Genomic DNA, 20427 nt, shown 5'->3' with positions numbered 1-20427 from the left:
TCCAAAGCTGTGTTCAACTTGTTTGATAACAGGATAAACAAATATACAATGCATTGTGTGCCCCCCCATAAAAATCAAATGCCCGTCCTATTGATTTGTTCTAGCACAACATCTGAACACACACACACACGCAAACACACACATATATATATGTATATATGTACATATGTATGTGTATATATATAAAACAAATATAGAATTATATGCAGCAATCTCCCCACAGCTGCATCTCCCCATTTAGAGACGCTGTGCGCATAGTCAGCGTAACTTCATTGATTATTTAAATCTCCCGACAGGATCAGTCAGGATCTAATATTAATTAATGTTCTTTGTTCTTCTTAACATCCTAAAGGTCAGCTGTTACACACACACAGTCCAGGTTCATACAGTGAAACTGTTTGGAGTAGAGAAGCCGTCCTCCTCATAAATCCTCCATTATGTTAAGCAGCACAGCAAAATTAAAAACTGTAGCTATCAACCTGACAGGACAGAGGAAACTATCCAGGAGAAACACAATTAGACGTTTAGCTTCTGAAAAATTTTTTAGACAGACAAGTCTGGTTTTGATTTTAATTTCTTTTCCAATGGCCTATATGAAGAGGAAAAAAAGGCTAGGGGAATGGGAAAAACAGGAAAAACAGGAAATGGATTAAGTTTTTTTTAATTCACATGAAAAACGGAAAAACAAAATAATGCATCTCTTTATTCTGTTATCAAACATTCCTTTGTCTAGTCTAATGGAAAATAGACGAAGTCAGTTGAGTATGCAGTCCTTCAGTGTGGCCCAGGACACATTGTATTTACACTACTAAAAGAATGTGGCCACATGCAGCCCAGACCACCTACAAATGTGGTGGATCTCAATGCGTCTTGGGTGCATTCAAACGTGTACGTAAGCTGTCCACTTATGATTGGATCGCCCGAGACATGTGTTAGTACCAGGTGTAAACAGGGCCAACGGGTCTGCTCTCGACAGAGTCAGCAGCTTCAAGCTCCTCTGTGTTCACATCACCAGAGAACTCACCTGGGACGAGCACACCAGCCATATAATGAAAAAGGCACAGCAACGCTTCTTTCACCTCAGGTGGCTGAAAAACTTTGGCATGGGGCCCAAGATCCTACAGGCCTTCTACAGAGGCACAACCAAGAGCATCCTGATAGGTTACATCACTGCCTGGTATGGGAACTGCACTGCCCTCAACTGCAAAGCCCCTATACCGCTGATCTGAGTGATGACAATCACCAAATAGAGGATCCTGATTATCAGCCCATATGAGCAGGAGAGACTGGGGACACTTCTTTTGAATTTATAGATTAGGAGGAGGTTGCCTCAACAAGCTCATTTTCTAAACCACCAAAAGAGGAGAAAAGGGAAAAACACCCTAAAAACAGTTTCCTTGGCTGAGTCAGAGGACACTCCTGACCCTAGTTCACCCTCAAGCCCAAACAAAGGCACTGAGAGAATCTGAAAGTATGGCAACATTGAGGCATTCCAGGTTCCTGATTCAAGATTTGAACCTCCTGATGCTGTAAAGACATCCTTCCAGTACTTCAAAACGCTCTTCACTGACAAGATGATTGAATTTATTGCGCAACATACCAATCTGTACTCTGCCCAGGAGTTGGGGGATCCAATCAAGACTAGCCTTGAAGAGGTTGAAGATTTCCTGGCAATACTACGTGTTTTCAACTTCCCAGCCACAGAGGACTACTGACACCATGAGTCAAATTTCAACTTGATAGCTGATATCATGCCAAGGAAAAGATTCAAGCTGTTATGCTGGTTCATTCATTTTGGTGATAATCAGCAGTACAATGACAGTCTAGACTGATTTTACAAAATCCGCCTCTTTTCGAAATGCTTTGTGAGCAGTGTCTCCTGATCCCATCCACTTACAAGTATAGTGTGGATGAGGTCTTGGTGGCATATAAAGGCCCAAGGGCAGACAAGCCAGACAAGTGGAGCTTTAAATTTTTCTGCTGGACCAGTTCATCTGGCATCATCCATGACGTTCTGCTCTATCAAGGGGCATCCACATTGGTAAGTATTGCCCTAAGTGAGCAGGAGCAGGTGCTCCCTCTAGGGACCAAACTGGTGACATTATGCAAAACCATAACACTGCCAAGGCTTTCAGTCAACTTCTGTGACAACTACTTCACCAGTTTCAACTTGGTCCAGAACCTGCACGTAAACCTGGGTGTCAAATGCACCGGCACTGTCTGATCAAACTGCATTGGTGGAGTTCCCTTGATGACAGACAAAGAGCTGATGAAGAAAGGATGTGGATATTTTGATTATAGGTTTGCTTAAGGGGTGATTGCAGTGAAATGGTTTGACAACAACCTTCTGGGCAATGCCTGTGGGATCATGCCTCTTTCAACTGCCAAACGGTGGAGCAAGGATGCCCATGCAAAGATTGCAGTCCCATGCCCATCACTCATTCCTACCTACAATTGTTAGTCATTGATCTTTCTGACATGCTGGTACACATGTACAAGACCCCAGCTAAGTCAATGTGATAGTACTCTCCCCTGTTTGGATACATCCTTGACCTGTGCAACTCAAATTCCTGGCTGGTCTACAAGAGGGACTGTGGCCTACTAAGTGAGAAACAAATGCCTCTCAAAAGGTTCCACTTGGCAGTCGCCCACAGTTTGAAGCAAATCAACAAGCCAGCATTGAAAGTTGGCTGACCATCATCCTCCTCTCCACCACAGATGTTGTCTCAGCAGAAACACTACACCACAAGACCCTTACAACCACAACCAGATGTACGTTATGATAACTGTGCACATTTGCCACTTCACTGTGACAAGCAGGGCCAGTGCAACCTCTGTCCAAAGGGTGTGTCAAGATTGAAATGTTAGAAATGCAATGATTTCCTGTGTTTGAATGCAAACCAGTCATGCTTTGTAGCATACCACCAGAAATTAAGTGTATCTAATGCCCAAAAAACGTTTGTGCTGTTGCACCACCACACCAGTGTTGTAGTACGTGAGTCCAGGACTCGGACTCGAGTCCGACTCGAGTCCTGATTTTCAGGACTTGTGACTTGACTCAGACTTGCGCACTGATGACTCGGACTCGGACTTGGACTCGAGCATTTACTGCATTCAGACCCTGAAGTTGAGGATGAGGACTCAAACTGTTAATTGATAAAGAAGTAATATATATCTGATTTTTTGCCAGTCAGATTTTCACAAAGCCACACTATTTTACACACTTCACTCCACTTTACATTCAATCCATGTAGCTCTCCTTGGAAAGACTTCTGATGTTAAGCAGTTTGGTTATAAGAAGATTCTAGTTAAAGATATAAAGTCACTGGAGCAAGCAGCAGTGTTTGTTTAGTGTTACAAAATCTTCAAATTGAATTCTTATAAAGAAAATCAGAATCACTAAAAATCCAAGAAAATTGCAATCGGTGCATCATTAATATTAACATGAAATCACAGCTGTGCCATTTTTGTATAACGTAAACCTTTTTTATTTGTCAGCTCTTTGACCGTGCCAGAGTGGAGCACTGGAGCCCATCTTGGAACTCGAGTCAGACTCAACCTTGATGACTCGGACTCGGACTCAGACTCAGGTAATGGGGACTCAACACAGACTCGACTTGGACTCTTCTTTGGTGACTGAGACTTGGACTTGGACTCGAACACTAGGGACTCGAGACTCGACTCGGACCCGAGACATAGTGACTCGACTACAACACTGCACCACACAGATGAGCAAGTCTGATTTATTTCCTCAAAAAGTTAGAAAGTGATTGTGTGGAGAATGTGCGTGCTGATGTGTCTAAACTTGCAATACAGGCAATTCTAGAATAATTTAATGACATTTTGTCCTTTTCCAAGTTTCATACATAGATTCATACATTCATAAATAGGTCCTTGCAAAACATAACACTAAAAATTGAGGAACATGTTCAAGAGTGAAGTAACATTGTCTTTCAAACAAATGCAATAATCAACTGATTATAGGAGAAAATATTTCAGGGATCATTTCTCAATCTTTGTGCCAACTGAGTTGTTGTATGACAGGACAACATAAGCAAAACCCATTTGCTTATGTTTCTGTAAATCAGGACATTGAGCTTTTACTGAACACAGTTTCTGGAAAAACTTGTTTTCAAGTTTCAGATTGTATCGGGGCATCAAAAATCTTTTCAAGATGTTAATTTCTTAGCAGAATCAACTTTTTGGAGAACAAGAGCTGCAAATTGCATTTGGGCTATATATGGATGATTTTGAATTGTGTAACCCATATAAGATTACTGCAGTTTATTAGGTAATTCCTAATCTACCTTCAAAGTTTCACTCCATTTTACATTCAATCCATGTAGCTCTCCTTGGAAAGACTTCTGATGTTAAGCAGTTTGGTTATAAGAAGATTCTAGTTAAAGATATAAAGTCACTGGAGCAAGCAGCAGTGTTTGTTTAGTGTTACAAAAATAGTTTTTTCTGTCTTTCCAACCCAATTAATTTTCTGTACAATGACCCCTCATACTTATCTTGTGACCCTTTGGTGGAACCACTGGAACAAACAACCTAACTATTTATAATGTATTTAAAACTAGCTCCATCTTGACCAGCTGCAGTACAACAGTAAAATGCTGCTTAGGATCTGATGCATCAGTATTAAAAATGTAATATATCAGTCACAAGAGCCAATTTTCTAGAAAACATACTTTTATCTTTAATGCTTAAAGTACATTTGTCTGATAAAATTTTTGTATTTATATGAGTTAATATCCTCATTTTTTGTAAGTTTATATCTCTGGAGGAGCTGGAGGATGTCAGGCTGCAGTGCAGTGACCACAAGATGGGAAGGAAATCTAAATGATGAAGGGTAGTGATGATTAATATGTGCCTTTGGTTTGTGGATTTAAAGAGAAATGAAGAAATGGTAATATACACATTCTATTCAGGCTCATAATTCAGGAACAGAAAGAGACAACTCTGCACTAAGCACTGAAAATATCCACTGACCAATTCAGATGGCAGCATTTATGGATGGTGTTTTTGTGTCCAACATGGGCCTCTGACCATTGTGTAATCAGTTCTGTCCTGCGGAAATTAGTTTCTCATTAGAGACTGAATCGCTAAGAGCTTCATGCAAATTCTTGTACATGTGTTTTGTACTAAACTTCTTTCAGGTGTCGTTAGGAAGAAACACGATCTGAAGACAAATCTCTAAAGTCTTATTTTCTTTTTCTGTCATATTTGCGCGTGTACAATTGTTTTGGGCCCACTACATTGTAAAAAAGAACAAGTTAAGAAAACTCAAAATTTCAAGCCAACAAACTTCAGTAAAGTTTTGAGTTAGACAATTGAACTGAATTTCTTAAGTTTAAGTTCTTCTGCTGTACCCACCAGGAACACTCTCTCTTCTTACAAAACATTTATACTTTGTTGGGTTAGACCCTCATGACGGCTTTTGCTCTACTGCAAGCAGTCACAATAAATACTGGAACAATGTTTTTTTCAGTACCCCCTATATCTCAAATGCCCAATCCAATAAGTTGCAGGAAGTGTCTGAGGTACAAACCAAGGCTCAGTCTTTGGCCTGTTTTGTTCAACTTATATCTGCTACTCCTTGGTCTTGTTATTTGTCATTGTTATGCTGATGATACCCAGTTGTATGTCCTGTTTAGTCCAGAAAATCATAACAATCTGGATTCCTTGCTTACTTCCTTACTTGCTGCCATCAAGCACTGGATGGCTGAACTTTCTGCAACTGAAAACCAATAAAAAGGAGTTGTTTTTGATCAATACCTCAACTTCAATCAGCACATCAAGAGTCTTGTTCGGTTCGTTGCCAAAGTTAAACCAATGCTCACAACAAACATAGCTGAACAACTTGTATATACTGTCATTTCCTCTCGTTAGATTATGGTAGTTCCTTATTTACTTGCCTAAATGACCCAGCAGTTACCTGTTTGCAGTTGGTGCCAAAACAAGATGTCTTACAAACACCTGATGTAGAGTGCATATCTCTGCAGTCCTGACTGAGTAACAGTGGCTCCCTTTAGTTTCAGAATTCTATGTTTATGCATTCTATTATTATATAGAATTATTACTTTTAAATCCCTACATCATCTTTTAACCCTTATTTTGCACCACGATCCCTCAGATCAGAGAACCAAGTATTGCTTAAAGTTCTGGTTTTGAAAGGCATTGTGGAAATAAAGTTTACATATCTTCATCATGGTTTCCATTGTTTTAATTTTGATCTTTTGGCATGTTGTTGATTGATGCACTACTTTCCTGTTATTTCTGGTATTTATATATCACTTGTCTACTTCCAGTCATTTCTTACTCTAATTTTTTAAAAACTTTGCTGTCTAGCACTCTTTCTCCTTGCACATGTACCTGATCAGCTACTTGAGAATTTGTATCACGGCTCACTGTCCTCTTATTCATGATTGTCTTGCCTCACTTGTAAGTCACTTTGGATGCAGCAAAGCATCTGCCAAATGACAAAATGTACAGTAAATGTAAAAATATTTTGCCTATGCCGATGGAAACAATATCATATCCTCCCACCAGGATACACTCTGAACTTCCAGGTAAGTGTATATTTTTTGCAGCATATCAACACTAGCATTGAGTATTTTTCCCAAAGTTCTTGATCTCAGCTGCGAGCGATGTGCAGATGAAGATGTGCAGGTGTGATTCCACAACCTGGACAAAGAGAACCTACATGGTGCAGTCAGAGTACAGCCAAGAAAGTAAGTACAGCTTGGACAAATTTCACAACAACACAATTTTGGTTCAGTGTCTTCCTGAGCCACATGTTCGCTACAAAGTATTAGGACAAAAAGGCAACATATGTTCACATAAAATAAACTTAACAGAGGTTTGCACGGAAATCTAAGAGTAGAAACATCTGGTGTCAAACTGAACTTATTGAAGAAACCAGCGTAAAAATAGTACAAAGCCACAGGTGTCAGTAAAAGTGAACTTGTGCTGCCATCTGACATACCTTTAATACATTCAGGTGTAAAAAGATAGTACATTACTCATTTATAAAGTTTTCTGAATGTTTTTGACACCTTGCAATCATCTGGTCTTGCAATGTATTTTTTTCAAACAAGGAAATAACACTGCAGAAGATATTTAAAAGGATAGAACAGCCATTGCATAAAGGAAGGAGGTATACAGGAAACACCTGAGTAGACTGTAACTTGAGAAATTCCACATTTGACCATTTTTTTGACCATGAGGAGTTTCACATCCTCATGAGAAGTTTTAAGTTTCTGTGGTGAGACATCAGTGAAGAGAACTGAGTCAGCGTGATGTGTGTGTATTTGTTGTGATTATGTCTTTGAGTGTATTAGAGAGAGAGGAGGGATGGTGATCTCAGTAACAGCTTCTCTCCTCATCAAGACACTGCTCACTTCTCCAGCTCTGAACATGCCACTGCTGCTCCTACTGCTGCTGGCATCCACCGTGAGTTATACTTCTAGTAGTCTACCCTAAGAAAGTAGGGATAAAAGAAGATGTAGCATTTGATGACATCAGACTTTCTTTTTGGTTTCTTTACTTCATTTTGTTCATTTTGTTTTGTTAATTAGTCTCTCCATACAACATCAGTGTTTTTTTAAATATGTGAATGCAGGGTGATGGTCAGGCTCAGCGTGTGGTGGGCCAGAAGAAGAAAGACGCGTGTGCATGTGAGGTGAACTCCACCATGTGGTTGTTCCCTGCTCTTAAGTACGAGGCTGTGTTGCAGCAGGTTGAGTCTTGTGAGGGCTCCCTGAACAACCTGCAGGAACAGGTGAGAACTAAAGTGGATCAGCATCATTTTACAGTGCCTGGTCTGGTATTACATTCAGACTGGTTTATTCCAGTCCAGTTTCACCACTAATTTCAGGTATATAAAGATGGATAATGTGGCTACTGTGGAACTGAGCCATGTAATTAGTTAGATTAGAAACATTGATTCTAATGTGACATTAATTACAATTTCATAAGTGTTTATTTTGAACATAGAACCTTAAATCTACATTCAGTCATCAAGAAGTGACTCATGAGTTTCTGTTTTCTTTCAGGTGCAGTTGTCCAACCAGCGTCTCCCTCAGATTCAGGCTCTGGTTGAGAACGCGACAGCCCGGCTGGCGCCTTACCAGTACCTGCATGATCGGGGCGTGTATTCAGCCTTGTCTCTGCGTTTGCTGAACCAGGAGCTCAGTCAGCTGGAGACAGACATCAGTGACATCCACAGCCAGTTAAACAATACCCAAACACAGAAACTCTTCAGAGAGGTACGCTGAGCATGCAGTACAGTAACGATGTACAGTAGTACATGAGTAACATGACAGTAACAAGCCAAAATGAGAAAATGAAGAAATGTAACAAAATTATTTGAAATATTCAGTTTTAAAGTTCAGTTTAACAGATTACCTTAACATATTTATATATACAGAATGTATAAACTGTATATTGTTATAAACATGTGTATTTCTGTGTATGTGTGTGTGTGTGTGTGTGCGTGTGTGTTAGGTGGGTAAACTGCGTACAGATGTAGACAGGATGCAAAGGACGGACACAATTAATGTAAAGACTGTAAAGGAGAAACTGCGCTACCTGAAGAACGGTGCTGAGTCCTGCAAGACAATTCCCAAAGACTACCAGGGTAAGCCTGCTGTGTGAAAGTGTGTGTCCTGTGAATATGTTTGTAAGAGAGCTCTCATAAGTGAACTCTCTGAGGAAAATTTTGCCCAGCAAATTAAAGCATGTTGCCTTTTAAAATATTACTTCTACAGTTAAGTAGAAAAGGAAAATACATTACAGGTATAAAAAAAATTGGCCCTGTTTGTCAGTTAAATAACTGAATAATTAAATTATTGTTGAATCATGAAATAGTTATATGGAGGGATTGTTAGATCAAAATTCTTCCAAAATGAAACCCCAAAATTTTGAACTGAATTACTTCCATACACTACATGTGATTGTAAATGTAAGTTAAGGTGCTATTGCTAGTTTGTAGAAATATGTGCCACTGCTTAAAACAGTAATTCTCAGACAATAGGGTGGCATTGTAAGGTGCACGCACATGACTGGAAAAAAATGTGGAGTGGAATTTAAGTTGAGTCTTAATAAATGTGGGAACAACATACAGTAGGTTTTCTGATGCTAGCACACCTATCAAGATTGACATTAGCAGGATTTATTCAGATAGCAAAACAACATGTGAAGTATTAGATGGACAGATTTTTGACAGGGAGAAAAAGGAAAACAGGTGATGCTCATTAAGATATTATGCCAGTCAACCTATCTTGCTCATTTTGCATCAACAATTTGCCAATAGGAATACACAAACAGCTTAGTGATAGAAATAGAACAACTTTTTTCTAGTGACAGCAGTATCACCAAACATGAATAAATCTGCTTAGAAGTTATGCAAAAAAGAAGCCCTTTATACCCTCAATTCTTGCCTTATTGTCATCATGGTTACATGTTTTCTTTTGAATCAAAACTATCCAGTGATAGCTGTCTGTGCATCCAAGGATATTGTAAAATACTATGTATTGCTACTAGCTACTGCTAGCAGCTTATGCAGCATGACTTTTCATCATGTGCAAAAATATAAAGAAACACAGGCTAAAAAATGATAAAGCTAACTGGCTCACTGTTTCCATGTCTCCAACATTATACTTCCTGTTGAAAAGTATTTTAATTCCATAAAAAAAAAGAAAAAACAAAATGGCGGACAAATGCATGAACATAAACTCTCTGAGGTTTAACACTATCAATACATTTTTGACAGACCTCAGGTTCAAGTCGTCCAATCAAAATGGTTTTCACATTCGCACCTTTATCTATTCCTACACAAATAGAGGCATTGTGTTAGCTACAGTGCTGTGAGTGTAGATAAAGGGAGTGAAAGCTGCGCAAAGGTAGTAGGGTTCCAATTGTTAATATAGCAGGATTTTTGTGTCTAAAAAAATCTTGCATCTTTGGAACAGTTTAACTTGAAGGTGAAAGAAAAACATACAGTTCATGTTCTTGATAATGTTATTTTAATGAAATAATGTTCAACTTAGTTTGGCTACAAATTTTCTCAATATTGTTAAGAGTTTATCAAAATATAATTGATTTACAAGGAGGTGAGGGGACTAAACATTTTTCCTCCATCCAAACGGGGCAATGACAAATGAAATTTGAGAACCATTAGCTCTCTTCCTGTTTTTTTGTATTTGAGGTTGTAAATGTGAACATATGTGAATCCAGAATTTTGAACCAGAGATTCTTCCATACATATCTATTTTCTGTGTGATACTGTGTGAGAAGAGGAAAGACAAAGACACTGATGCTCTTGGCTGTACTGTACACTCCCTTATCTTCCTTATTGTTTCCAGGCCAGGACAGGTACTGCCTTAAGGGCCTGATCACCGACATCAGCGATCCAGTCATGACTAAGGTCAGTCCACACGGAAAGAGCTACACCTCTGGTTCGTGGGGGAAACAGGCCCAGATGGACAGCGAAGGCCAGAAGAACAGCTACTGGGTTCAGACCCTACTCAATAGTGACATCTGGGACAACTCCCTGCGCATATACCAAACTTATGAAGACTTCATGGCCTCTGCCAACGACAAGGACTTCACCTTTGCTGCATCCTACAATCATGCTAATGCCATCGAGGGTCCCAGCGCTGTCCTGTATGGTGAAGCGCTGTACTATCACTGCTACCGCTCTGCAGATGTCTGCCGCTATGACCTGAACAGCAACACCGTCACACGGGTGACACTTCCAGGCACCGGTGTGGGTTTCAACAACAAGTTCCCGTATTGTTACTATGACTGTCGTGCCAATAGTGATGTGGACGTGGAGGCAGATGAGACAGGACTATGGGCCCTTTATGCCACTGTTGGTAACCATGGTAATCTAGTGGTAAGCCGGCTAACTTGGGACAACGAGACTGGGACGCTCAATGTCTCACAGACGTGGGAGACGAGGCTCTTCAAGAAGGCAGTGAGCAATGCTTTCATGGTGTGTGGTGTGCTGTATGCCACTCGTTATGTGGACGAATACCATGAGGAGGTGTTCTACGCCTTCGATACAGCGACAGGCAAAGAGGACAACTCACTGGCACTGCCACTAGAGAAGGTAGCAAAAGGAGTGGCCAGTCTGAGCTACAACCCCACCAACAAGCAGATCTATATGTACAATGACGGATATCTTCTAGCCTACCAGGCCCACTTCTGATCTAAAGCTGTTGTGATTTATTGCAATTTCCAAATGGCAGCCATATTTGATTCACATAACACAAGAAATAAGCAAAGCTGGAAACAGTCCAGCTTGAAGACTATTGCAAGCAACAACCAATTATGATGATCTATAATGTTAGCCAGTGTTTGTTGTTAAATAATTTGTTCTGTTAAGATTTATAGAGGTATGGCATATATAGTAGTACGTTGTAAGAAATGTTTGTAATGCAACCCTGAATGGAATAAAGCTTAAAATCAATAAAAACTTAATTATATAATAAAAACAATTTTCTCAGTACAATCACTAGAGTTATTAGAATTCCACCTGTGGCTTACATGAATGTATTTATCAAATGTCATGGTAATCCATCTTATAATTGTAATTTAATGTGGAAGAAAGTGGTGGACCAGGAAAACAACCAACGTCATCCCACTACTAGCATGACTAAAACCTCAAATATTTAGTTAAATTGAATGCTAGTATTACACATTAATCTGATGTGGAGAAAGACTGAAGGACAATATTTTATTATTTAATATTTGATTTTGACTGCATTATTAAATCTAGAAACTTAACATGACTTCTGATAAAAACTGCTAATGCTGATTTAAAAAGATAGATTTACAGTTAACAGAAAGAGCATGAGCCAGAACCAACCAACTCACTGATTGTATATTAACACAAGTGAACTTTCACACTGCTTAAGTAGCTAAAATTGACACTCTGCTGGAGTTAATTTTATGAGTCATTTTGGGTCAGTTGCATGAAATAAAGCATGTGTTTCTGTCATGTCTACCTCCAGATGACAACTGTGCTTCCTACTATTTTAGGCAGTCCAGCACAAAGACAAAGCAACAAAATATAATATATAAATGTACAGTATCATGGCCTGAGTTCGCTTCTGAGTGTGGCTGATCCAGTTTGAGTCAGCAGGGAGCCACATCTGGTCTGTTTTATTTGAGAAGAAGGATAACATTTATGGTACAACAGCGATTGACCATCAATTTGATTTAATTAAATTATAGTCATACAGATAAGTGGTAAAAAATAAGAGGTAATGAAATGTTAATCTTCCAATCAGACAAGGCTCACAGGCTACATAAAATGACAGATCATATGACAAGATTTTATGTTCATTAACTCAATGCAAAAGAGTTGAAGCCTGAGAAAAAGGAAGCAATGAGCCATTTTTCCACCAGAGTGTGCTGCAAAGCTGAGACAGCTATCTATCTATCTATCTATCTATCTATCTATCTATCTATCTATCTATCTATCTATCTATCTATGTATCTTTTATATTAATAACACAATTGCTTTTTAAATCAGCAACACCTAGCAAATTACTTTAAGCACAACAAACCCAACACCTTGAACCCATATACTGTATGTACCAGTCTGTGGCGGTCTAACCTGTCAATCATAGAAAAGCAATGTGTGTATGTCTGTGCATGTTATAAACAGAAGGTCTGAAGTGAGTGTTTGTTAGTGTTCAGTGTAGCTGGCAGCTCTGCTGTCTCTGAGTTTGTCTTTAAAACACAGTTTTTAGTTGTCTTGCTTGCCCTATATCATCTTATCAGGTTTATGTTTTTTTGTCAGTGCAGAAGTCCAAGATGTGTAAAAACCTGTAACACCTTAAAGGAAAACTAGTGTTTATTGTGACTTTCTTTTTCTATCATTTATGATAAAAAATTGCAGAAGCCTTCCCTTACAGTAACCAGGCCCCTCTCTGTGGATGTACAAGCTGCACACACACACACACACACACACACACATATATATATATATATATATATATGTATATATATATATGTCCACAATCACACACATTTTCACATGCAAACACAAATATTTTCACACGCATGTCATGTGAAAGCGATGTGGGTGCTGTAAAGGAACTAAGCCAAAGATGCAAATACTCCCACATGAGAAGGAATCCATTGCTACAGTATGTGGTCAGTGTGTGTTTTGATGTGCTGTGTAACCATAATCTCATCAGTATAGTACGTGTATGTAATTAGAGCTTTAGACTAGAGAAGCTGTGTGCTGTTGTCTGCTATAATCCTGGACCACCTAGTTAACAGAGATCATTGATGGGGTCCTTTGGTTTTTGGCTTTGTAATGTTTCCTAATTCATGTATCATAGCCACCTCCTGTCGTAGCGTAGCTTCAGTCTTCAACTTCCAATCGCTGAGATGCCCGCTTCCCTGAGGCAGCTTGTAAATCACAAGGTGCCCCGGCTCTCACAGGCAAACCCAAATTTTAAAATGTTTGCAGTGTTAGTCATGTTTCAGAGCACCAGGGGGCCCTAGAGAGCAACAGACTGAGAGAGAATAAGCTATGACTGGCCTGAAAAATAGTGTATGAATGAATGTTGTTTGCTTATTATTAATGCAAATGCAAGTGCAATAATGGTCAATGTTTACATGTCCAGCATATGGTGTTATATTTTTACAATTTTGCTTACTGCCTCAGTTTTATGTGCCTATATATGATTATAACTGTTATTATATTATTACATATATTTTTATATTTTTTCATAAATTTACATATGCTGCTAAGTGGAGTGGATTGCTGCCAAACCAAGTTTTGTTGTGTTTAACATGCAGTGACAATAAATCTATCTATCCATCCGTCCATCTATCTATGTTAATGGAAAAAGAATATAATTTTGTTTAAGTTGGAGAGATTAATTGTTGAATTGTTTGAACTATCCAATTAGCATAATAGTTTGAAAAGAAAATCCTGTGAAAATCATGTGGAAAGGAGAGATTATGAGAGGATATTGTCAGAACAGACAGTCAGAACAAACACCTCAGTCACTCCTCACAGAACCTCATCCATGAATTAAATGAGTTTGTATACAATCATCTTTCAGTGTGTTTTTATTCTTCACTGCACTAGTTTCTGCCTTCTACATTTTGTTTTCCGCCTACACAACTTCTACCCAAACTGCCTGGGGGGGCTCCTGAATGTATTTTGTCCCTTTTTTGAAGTGCTGTACAGTATTGTCAACCTATGCCTCATCCTCGCAGAACCCCCTCACTTCTGTCCCTGGCCCCACATCTTCACTCTGTACATGAAAACACAGCCCCTTCCTGCTCCCTTTTCAAGGCTTATAAATAGTGAAGTTCGGTAGCGATTTGTTAAAGTCGACAGCTCCTATAAGCTGGCACTGGATCAGTTTGGTTGTATAGACCTTGGTCCTCCTTGCACTTGTAGATACTTTTTATTTATAGAGCAGGTTACCCAAACCAAACACTAACACTACTGTATTGTGAAAAATCTTTGACATATTTCTGTTCCTCTTCCCTTGGAGTTTCTCTTTTGAATACATGATGAACAGCTCTCTCCTCTGATCTTACAAAATCACATATCCTTGATATATATCAGAGGTATATTATTTAATGCATAAACAGGTGAAGAGATTTTTGATGGGACATAGACAACATCAGCTGCTACACACATTAGCTTGTAAAAGTTGTAAAAGTCTGCTGCTCAGTTTGCTTTTTTAGCAGAAACACCGTAGTCACTTGCTAAAATACCTGTGTGATGGATGCTGAGGATGCTGCAGTAGGCTTTTAATGTGAAACATCTCTAGGAGTGTAGAGTTTCACTGACAGTAGCTTAATGGCGATTGAAAGAATGACAGAGTAGAAGTGATTGGAATTTTACTGAGAATGAAAACAATACTTCTGTTAAGAAGGAAAACTCATAGCAGTGGTTTGGTAAGTACTGCATTGCTATGTTATATTACTGATGGAATTAGTACAGTGAATATATATATTATGATGAATTTACTAACGGAGCCATTATAGTAAAGGTGACTCCAACCCCCTCAATGTTTTCACCCAACTTTTATTAGGGATCTTTTAGGGGCTTTTATTTGTTTATTTATTTACTCGTTACTTTTACAGGTTGATGTTGTCTCCATTTACCCAAACAAAATCTTATAGGAGACCATGTGGGAGTTACAGTAGGCATGTAGCATCTGGTCCATGGGGCTGTAGTTCAGGGCGTAAATGTTGGGAGACATCTTGTTGATGAAGATGCCAATGTTGAACTTCTCCACCCCTGTCGAGGTGTCAAACGAGTAGAATATCTCCTCCACAGCTTTATTTACGTAGCGTGTGGCGTAGAGCACACCACAGGCCATGAAGGTGTTGGTCACTCCCTGCTTGTAGACCGAGGTGTGCCAGGTTTGCTTGAGCATGGGTGGCTCACCTTCTTCCACCTTAGACAGAACCAGGTTGCCAAAGTCCTGGGTGGTGGTGTAGATCACCCAAACGCCAGATTCATCTGTCGCCAAGTCCAGGTCGGTGAACGGATAGCATTCATCAAGATGGCAGAAGTTACCCTTAGAGTTAAATCTGAAGAAAACACAGGACAGTAGTGAAGTTTGAAAACATTTGAAAAAAAATGTTTTTCTTTGTTTTCATGGACGTATTACGTCCTGCAGGGACTGTGCACATTCATAATGATGTTTATGATCTTTTTTACATACGTTGAGTCATGCACTCTACTTAATAATATTGACTGTGTTGTTGTTACAAAACTAGTTAACATTTTCACACAAATATTAAAAATACCATGAATACAAGGTATTTATTCTGGCATCAGCAGTTAAAATAATGAGGTAAAAGAATGTGAAGCAGTGAACCTGGTGCCTTTGGGTAACTGCAGGGTGGTAACAGTTTTGGTGGTGAGGTTGAATCGACAGACAGCATCCTTGTTGTAACAGTTGTAGTACAAGGCCTCTCCATACATCACAACATTTGGTCCCTGGATGGTGTTGGTGGTTGGGTTAGAGGAGTGGATCTGGACATTACCTGGAAGTAGAAGAGTAAATGTAATCATATGTAACCATTATTATTATGTTTCTTTAAAAGGACGAGGCAGGTGATAGTCCATTTTCCTATAGTCAACAAATCCCATGAAATGACCAAAACCAACAATGAATTGATCCCACTAATAACTATTGTCTGTGTGGCTGATGCAGCTATTCCTCTGTGCTGTAGAGCTCCATCAGTTATTGTCTTATTGTCCAAAACACCATTCTGCTGCCGTAAATACTCACTAGAGCAGTAAATGTGTATAAATCCTCAGCAAAAAAGTCTTCAACAAGTACATTATTTACTTTTAACTAAAAAATGACAGTGACCAGTACAGTTTTTTTCTAAAAAGTATTGAGAGATGGACTAAGGAATTTTTGGCTTTAGTCTTCAGTACACAATAGTTCCTTACCTGGGACGCTAACTCCGACGATCAGAGAGCTCAGGGTGGAGTAGCGACGGACGTAGTTGGAGTATCTGTTGCTGGAGGTCATCATTACCAGCCAGTACCAGTTCTCCTTCCCTGCATCTGGTTTGGGATCACGACCCCAGGCTCCGTACATGTAGGAGCCTGGATACTCACCTGCTGTGTAGACCCTGGGGCCAGTAATGTTCAGAAACTCACCGTGAGGACAGATACCTGAGGGGAAATGTGAAATGAAATAAAAAAATTAAAACATCCTACACATCCATAAACATTCTTTTCATCTATTCTGTTGTCTCCAGTGGAAGTAAAAGAGAACTGAAAGAAAAATCCCAACACTGTGCTGTGTTGTGTGGGTTTTGGGGTGATACCATGTGGAGGCTGAGTGGGCTGGGCAGTGAAATGATGTTCATTCTTGCACTGGTCCAAGTCTCTCCTCAGTCGCTGGTTAGCTTGTTGTCTCTTTACCACCTGCAGGGTGTCATACTTCTCCAGTTCTGTCATCTCTGCTCTCAGGTCCTCCAGCTGAGAAAACAACACAGCAGACACCACAATATTTGGTCAAAAATGCTTATTCTGAGCTAAATGTGAAATTTTTAAAGGTATTTCTATAATTAGTAAACAGTGATGAACAAAGACTTTTAAGTTGCACTAATCTTGTAATGTGTAATGTGAACGGTGTTGCTTGTAGTGACAAATGGGCAGAGAATCTAGTGTAGTCTAGTCTAATCTCTCTATGAGTGCATTTACATGCACGTGAATATCCTGGTTTTGAGTCTCATCCTGGTTTTGATCATATTTGAGATATGACGTTGACATGGAGCCTGATTATCTGTTATCCAGGTTTACATGATTCTAACAGTATCCCGATTTCTGATCATCTGTGTCCAGTTCTGTGTTGATTCCTCAACATATCTGCCATGCACTTCTCTACATTGCAGTGTCCTAGTTTCTGTCAAAGTACGCTACGTAGCATATCCAGTTTTCTAAAACCAGGATATGTTGTTTACAACACATAACAAGCATGCTCCAAAAGCCTGATCATAACTAGGATACTGATGTATGTGTAAATGCATTCTGTGTTAGCTAGTGTTTTAATGTTGTTTAGCTAATTTTTTGGTATTCCCCTAAACTCAATCAACAAAGTTAGCGACTAGCTGGTGAAGACAGTGGACCTGTCTTTCCCAGGAGTTGGTGGAGAACAAACCAGGCTAAGATGAATATTGGACTTACATTCATCAGGTAGCCAAAAACACCACTCCAAACAAATGCTAATGTTGCTCCATGTCTGCTGCATGTGTTAATGATCAACAACAAGTTACATGACAACAGGACATTACAACTTTGTAATGTGACAAGATGTCAATGTTGTTTTTACAGCTTGTTCCACTGTCCCCAAGTTGGCAAAAATTCAATTAATGTAAGTTTAATTCAGCCATTTTAACAAATTCAAATAGAAAAACACACTGAACTATGATAATGCTGTTTGACCTGTGCATAATGTGAGTTCATAAGTAGTTGACAATGTTAGCAACCCTGTACCAATGTGTTTATTAAGTGATTATTAAGCCACTTGAGTTCTGAGTGATCCACTTACTGTGGACATCAGTGCACTAACAGTATATATTGCTTTGAATTTAGTCTGTGAACATGTAGGATAAAGGGACATAACATCATTTACATAGTTTACTGGCCTCTATTGGTCTTCAGGAATTATTGCCCCAGTATAAACTGGGTGAAGTGTTCTTCTTGTGAAAGAGTACAGGACATAAAATCAGTGTTAATGGCAGTATATCGTGGTCATTCTATGAGACAGTAAGTCTTCTTCTTTCATTTATCATATTATTATCTACATGCGTGAATCTACCTGTTTAGTGGTGTCAGTGGCGAGGTGCTTGTATTCCCAGGTGGTGATGTTGAGCTTGTCGATGAGCTTCTTGATCTCTGTCAGTTCATTCTCTATCACCTGCAGGCTGACAACTCCATACAGCTCGCCATCATCCTCCCTCTCCAGAATTGACACATCTTCCTGCAGCTGGGGCAAACGCCACTTCAAACCCAGCAGCAGACTCTCCAGCTCCAGAGTCTACAGAGACATTGTGCTCAAACATCACTCAGGACTCAGCATGAAGGCATGCATAAAGAAATTTGGTTTGTTTTGGTTGGCTGCCTGAAACTGAACTAATTCCAGGACACAAGCTTTTTATTTCTCTGACGTTTTCACATCACAAACGATGAACAACAGCACTGAAGACGAAACATGCAACTCATGTAGCTGTTATATCAGTTTAGTGTGGTGCAGCTGCTCTGCAGGTGCGCTTGATTTGACTGTAACTGTGGTAACTGGGCGGCGATAAGCCTCCTGAGTTTACACTCAAAATGCTGTCAGAACTTTCATTTACAATTTCCACTGCAACCTCCGTGATCATTGACCAGGAAAGAGGCAGAAAAAAGGCACATAGAGGTATGAAGGAGAGCGCACAGTTTAAGCACCCCAAATAACCATCACTCAAAACAGATGAAAGAGCAGGGGGAGTTCACAGATAATTAGAATAATTATAATTATAATTAAAATAAGTTCTCTTTCAAATCAAACATCTTAAGATATGAGTGGAAAGTATTGTTCTTGCAGCTGCATTTATACCTTTTTTTTTACTTAAATGTAGCTTAACTGTGTCATGTGATGCTACTTCAGTACACCTTAACAACAAATATTATTGAGACCACTACAGAAAATTGCAGATGAACATTTAATATCCAGGAATTCATATTATAGACACTACCACTGACTATCCATGTAACACATTGGCTACAATTTCACACATTGACCATACATAGTCCAGCCATGTACTATTTTTTGACTCAGTCTTGTTTACAGTTGATGGAGGGAGTAAAGTTATGTTCTTTAAAGGCTGGTTTAGGAAATAACATCAGAGTAGTTACCTTCTGTGGGGTGATGTTGCCGTTACATTTTAATGCACTGTCGCCCACCTTGCTGAGTTTGTCATGTGGGAATACCTTTTCTGAGTTAGTCAACTCACACATACAGCGATCATGTGAAGGCACCTGACAAAATAAATAAAGGTGCGTAAGATATTAATGCATTGTAATGAATATAGAATATTTAGATACTTTCCAAAGAGGTCGTAGTTTATATTTATATAAAATGAGAATCTTGTGTGTTTTCTTACCTGTTGGGTGAGAGTGAACAGAGCACACAGTGGGATGATCACACCCAGCTTCATGGTGGATCAGAGAGCAGAGCTAAATGAAACAGTCCCTGAACACAGTTTGAATATGTGTCTGACTGTAGCAGCAGCCTCTAACTTGTGAACACTCCCCCTCTAATGTACCTCTGCATGTGAGTGAATGTTTGTGCATGTTTGCTGTGTGTGCATGTGATGAGTCATGATTCTTTCTGAACGTGATCACTTCCTCCTTGAGGATGAAATTGCAACATCCCAGGTTTTTTTTTACATGGCGTAAGCAAAAGCAGTCAGTGCAGATATTGACAATGATACCTAAGTAAAAGTTATAAAACTCAGTGTCAGTCAGTCTTTTGGAAGTAACATGTACCTGTAAGAACATAGTCAGTAGTGGAAGAAGTACTCAGATGCTTAACTGAAAGAAAATATAAAATACCCCATTACAAGCAAGCCTTCTGCATTCATAATTTTACATGTGCAAGAGCAGGATTATTAGCAGCAAAATGTACTTAAAGCTGCACTAATCAATATTGTATATTATCAATGGATTGAATGACCACATGTAATGTGACAGGTTTTGTTCTTTGATGAACTCACAGAGAAAAATTTGACAGCTCTACAGAGCGTTTTAGCCCCATGTTGCTCATTTTGGGTGTTTTTTGGTTTACATTTTTTTATTTTGCTGACTGAAGTATATACAGCAGCAGTTCTTGCAGTGTTAAATCCATTACTGCTTTGAGTCTTATATCC

The 20427-nt window shown here is 39.2% G+C and overlaps 2 protein-coding genes across 3 annotated transcripts; one reads left to right on the top strand and one right to left on the bottom strand.

The window, feature by feature from the left end:
• Positions 1-6701: 6701 nt before the first annotated feature.
• Positions 6702-11432, top strand: LOC121897023 (olfactomedin-like). Of its 2 annotated transcripts, XM_042411253.1 has the most exons (6): positions 6702-6734; positions 7393-7455; positions 7625-7783; positions 8058-8270; positions 8509-8641; positions 10368-11432. In XM_042411253.1, the coding sequence occupies exons 2-6, from the start codon at positions 7420-7422 to the stop codon at positions 11213-11215; spliced, it is 1389 nt and encodes a 462-aa protein (XP_042267187.1). In that variant the 5' UTR covers positions 6702-6734; positions 7393-7419; the 3' UTR covers positions 11216-11432. The 2 variants fall into 2 exon arrangements, with proteins under 2 accessions (XP_042267187.1, XP_042267186.1); XM_042411252.1 differs by lacking the exon at positions 6702-6734 and having other exon boundaries at positions 6986-7455.
• Positions 11433-14021: 2589 nt separating this feature from the next.
• On the bottom strand, positions 14022-20083 carry LOC121897026 (olfactomedin-4-like). The gene is made up of 7 exons (XM_042411256.1): positions 19663-20083; positions 19415-19537; positions 18339-18557; positions 16843-16996; positions 16460-16687; positions 15876-16044; positions 14022-15585 (listed from the first exon to the last, which is right to left on the bottom strand). Exons 1-7 carry the CDS (start codon positions 19714-19716, stop codon positions 15150-15152), a joined length of 1383 nt encoding a protein of 460 aa, XP_042267190.1. The 5' UTR covers positions 19717-20083; the 3' UTR covers positions 14022-15149.
• Positions 20084-20427: the final 344 nt, after the last annotated feature.

The sequence above is a fragment of the Thunnus maccoyii genome, chromosome 5, assembly GCF_910596095.1.
Source record: "Thunnus maccoyii chromosome 5, fThuMac1.1, whole genome shotgun sequence".
Lineage (NCBI taxonomy): Eukaryota > Metazoa > Chordata > Actinopteri > Scombriformes > Scombridae > Thunnus > Thunnus maccoyii.
Note: the sequence above shows the minus strand (reverse complement) of the source record. Positions and strands in the feature narration are given on the sequence as shown.

Excerpts from the sequence above, each read along its gene's own strand:
- LOC121897023 (XM_042411252.1), top strand. The coding sequence starts at position 7,357 with ATGGTGATCTCAGTAACAGCTTCTCTCCTCATCAAGACACTGCTCACT. Across the intron at positions 7,456-7,624 it reads TACTGCTGCTGGCATCCACC|GGTGATGGTCAGGCTCAGCG; the intron begins GTGAGTTATACT and ends ATGTGAATGCAG. Across the intron at positions 8,271-8,508 it reads CACAGAAACTCTTCAGAGAG|GTGGGTAAACTGCGTACAGA; the intron begins GTACGCTGAGCA and ends CGTGTGTGTTAG.
- LOC121897026 (XM_042411256.1), bottom strand. The coding sequence starts at position 19,716 with ATGAAGCTGGGTGTGATCATCCCACTGTGTGCTCTGTTCACTCTCACC. Across the intron at positions 16,997-18,338 it reads CCACTGACACCACTAAACAG|CTGGAGGACCTGAGAGCAGA; the intron begins GTAGATTCACGC and ends TTGTTTTCTCAG. Across the intron at positions 15,586-15,875 it reads CAGTTACCCAAAGGCACCAG|ATTTAACTCTAAGGGTAACT; the intron begins GTTCACTGCTTC and ends TGTTTTCTTCAG.